This window comes from Condylura cristata, unplaced genomic scaffold, assembly GCF_000260355.1.
Source record: "Condylura cristata isolate star-nosed mole 26May11 unplaced genomic scaffold, ConCri1.0 scaffold00041, whole genome shotgun sequence".
Lineage (NCBI taxonomy): Eukaryota > Metazoa > Chordata > Mammalia > Eulipotyphla > Talpidae > Condylura > Condylura cristata.
The window spans coordinates 5,518,237-5,520,939 of record NW_004567142.1 but is presented as its reverse complement, the minus strand read 5'-3'; the positions used below and the strand labels follow the sequence as shown (position 1 = coordinate 5,520,939).

Below are 2,703 nucleotides of genomic sequence, written 5' to 3'. Positions count from 1 at the left end.
GCGTCTGCCCCCCAGACCAGCCGGGATAAAGCCCTAAGTGAGAGCTGGGTACTGGGCAGCGTGTCTTGCCCAGCAGGCAGGTGGCTGAGGGGGGGTGGGAGGCAGGCGCCTCGGGGTGCTGGGGGCGAAGAGAAGGAAAGGGGTGATTCTCACCTTCCTTCTGGGGCTCTGGGGAGCAAGGAGAGGTGGGAGAGGGGTCTGGGAGCAAACGAGCAGAGATTAAGGTGTCAGGGAGGCCGGGGAGGTGGCTGGGACAGGGTGGGGTGTGCAAGGGCATCTGGGAGGTTAGCTGCACCCCCCACCAGAGCGGGAACCCGATGCCGGGGAGATGAGGGCCACGGGGCTCAGCCTTTCCTTAGTGCCCCTCCAAGCCCTGTCTTTGGGTGCCAGAAGTTAAGGCGCAGGGTGGCGTGGCTGCCCCCCCTCCCCGCAGCACCCCTCTGCTGCTCCTCTGCACGTGTTGAGGACGCTTGGGGCCCCCTGGCGGTCACAGAGGGCATTGATGCCCGTGGCGGGTGGGCGTCGCGGGAGCCGGTGCCCATGGAAACGCAGAAATGCTTCTCCGTCCCTGCTCCCTGCCCAGTGCTCAGTATCGGGGAAGGCGGCTTCTGGGAAGGCCAGGTCAAGGGTCGCGTTGGCTGGTTCCCCTCTGACTGCCTGGAGGAGGTGGCCAACCGCTCGCAGGAGGGAAAGCAAGGTGAGAAGCCCGCTGTCCTGCTTCCCTGCTCTCCGTGGGGGGCGGGGGGACTGGGGAGTCGCGGGGCCCTGAGGTGGACTACTGGTTTTCTAGCCTGAGGGCCCAACAGTGTGCCTGTCCCCCTGCAGAAAGCCGCAGTGACAAAGCAAAGAGACTCTTCCGGCATTACACCGTGGGCTCTTACGACAGCTTCGACGCCCCAAGGTGAATGCCCTTACCCGCCTGGGCCCCCCAACCCCCTTCACTAGCCACCTTCAGTATTCCCACCACCTCTGAAGTCCCTGGGGGGTCTGCTTGTCCTGAAGCCTCCAGTGCGCCCTGAGGCGTGGGGGGGGGTAGGGTGGGCTTCCCACGGTCCCGCGGACACCGGAGGGTGGACAGGGTGGGGCCGGGCCCAGGCCGCCTGCCGGAGACCCTCATCTCCTTCACGCACCCCTGCGCTCTCCCTGTGCAGTGTCTGCTCCCCTGCCTCTCACCAGTCTGGTGGGGAGGGGGCAGGGAGCAGGCGGGGTGGGGGCGAGGCGAGGGCACACTGACACTTTCCCCTCCCGGCTGCTGGCTGACTTGCTTCCGAAGCTTGATGGATGGGATTGGCCCAGGGAGGTGAGAGGGGAGGGGTGGGGACCGCCGGAAGGGGTGCCTGGGGGGGGGGGTGCACGCCCCGACTCCGGTTCTGGAGCGGACAGGCACAGCCGCTCCCGAGCCTGGCCGGGGCCTGGCGGTGTGCATGGCGCCTGGGCCCTGTGCATGTGGCCGTCCTCTGCGCCGTGCACTGGCCCGGCCCTGCCTGCTGGCCCGGGCCTCCGCGCCCCCCGGGCGCACGGGTGCGCTCGCCACACCGGCGAGGCCGTGTCCCGTCTCCGAGCCTGTGTCTGGGGCCGACAGCAGGTGTCTCCGGAGGTCGTGTGTCTGCCCCCATGCCGGGCTGGGCCCCTGTGCCCGCCTGCCCCGCCTGCATGCCACCAGCGCGGGCTGTGCCGAGAGCGTGTGCATGCGTTTGCGTGTGAAATGCAGGGGCTGGGGTCCCGGGGAACCCAAGAAGGGGGACCCCAGGGTTTGGACTTTGGAAGAGCAAGGCCGAGGGGGGAGGGCGGTCATAGCCGGGCCTCTGAGGGGTGACACCCTCCACACCCGCCGCCTCCCCCCAGTCCAGGGAAGGGGCTCCTTGTTCGTAGCATCCTTCCATTAAATGTGTCCAAACCGATGTGTCTGTGTCTGGCCAGTGGGGATGGATGGGGGGAGGGGAGAGGAATGACAACATGGGGAGAGAGGGTGGGGCTGGGCTGCCCCCCACCCCGGGTGTCCGAGGCGCTTGACTGTCGAGCGTGTTCACCTGGCACGTCTCCGGCCCTGGGCACCGGGTGAGTATCGAGGTCCCTTGCCCCGAGTCTCCCCATCAGCCTCTGCCTCTCGTCTCCATCCCTCCATCCGTGTCTCTGGGTCTTCATCTGGGGTCACTTGTCTGGGGGCTGCATGGGGCTGGTGCTCTGGGCTCCGCCCGCCTTGCCAGTGCACTCCTGTGCCTGCCAGCACGTGCTGCTGTGTGGTGTGCCCGCCCTCCTCGCGCTTGCCCCTGCGCTCCCGACCCTTGTGTGCGGCCCGCGGCCCCAGCCTCCCCACCCCCCATTAGCCATGGGCGTCCTCTGGCCCTGGAGGGCTCCTTTCCAGTCGAGCTATGGCTTCTCCCCGAGGTGTCTCTTCTCTCCCTGAGTTCCGCCTGAATGCCGCTGGCTCTTCCCGACTGTTGGGGTGCTTTGCGTGTCTGCCTGTGGTGGGGGCCGTGTGTCTCCCCCCAGGCCTCTCACCGTGGCGGCCCTGCACGCGGTTGCGGGGCGGCTTGTGTGATGTGCGTCCCTCTCGGCTGCTCTCCCTCGCTCTGCACCTGCGCGGGAGGGCCCTGGAGGGGGGAGGGGGTTAAGGGGGGGGCCCAGACCGGAAGTGCCTCCCCTTCTCCTCCCCCCTCCGCGCCTCGCCCCTCCCCCTTCTCCCGCCAAGGGGGCCCGCGC

At 68.5% G+C, this 2,703-nt stretch overlaps 1 protein-coding gene across 1 annotated transcript in view; it reads left to right on the top strand.

The window, feature by feature from the left end:
* Positions 1-2,703, top strand: part of SHANK1 (SH3 and multiple ankyrin repeat domains 1) — a 40,823-nt gene that overhangs the window by 12,992 nt on the left and 25,128 nt on the right. Inside the window, exons 12-14 of the mRNA XM_012733524.1 lie at positions 584-697; positions 826-901; positions 1,274-1,300. Coding sequence (XP_012588978.1) covers positions 584-697; positions 826-901; positions 1,274-1,300 — 217 coding nt within the window. The remainder of the gene's footprint in view (positions 1-583; positions 698-825; positions 902-1,273; positions 1,301-2,703) is intronic.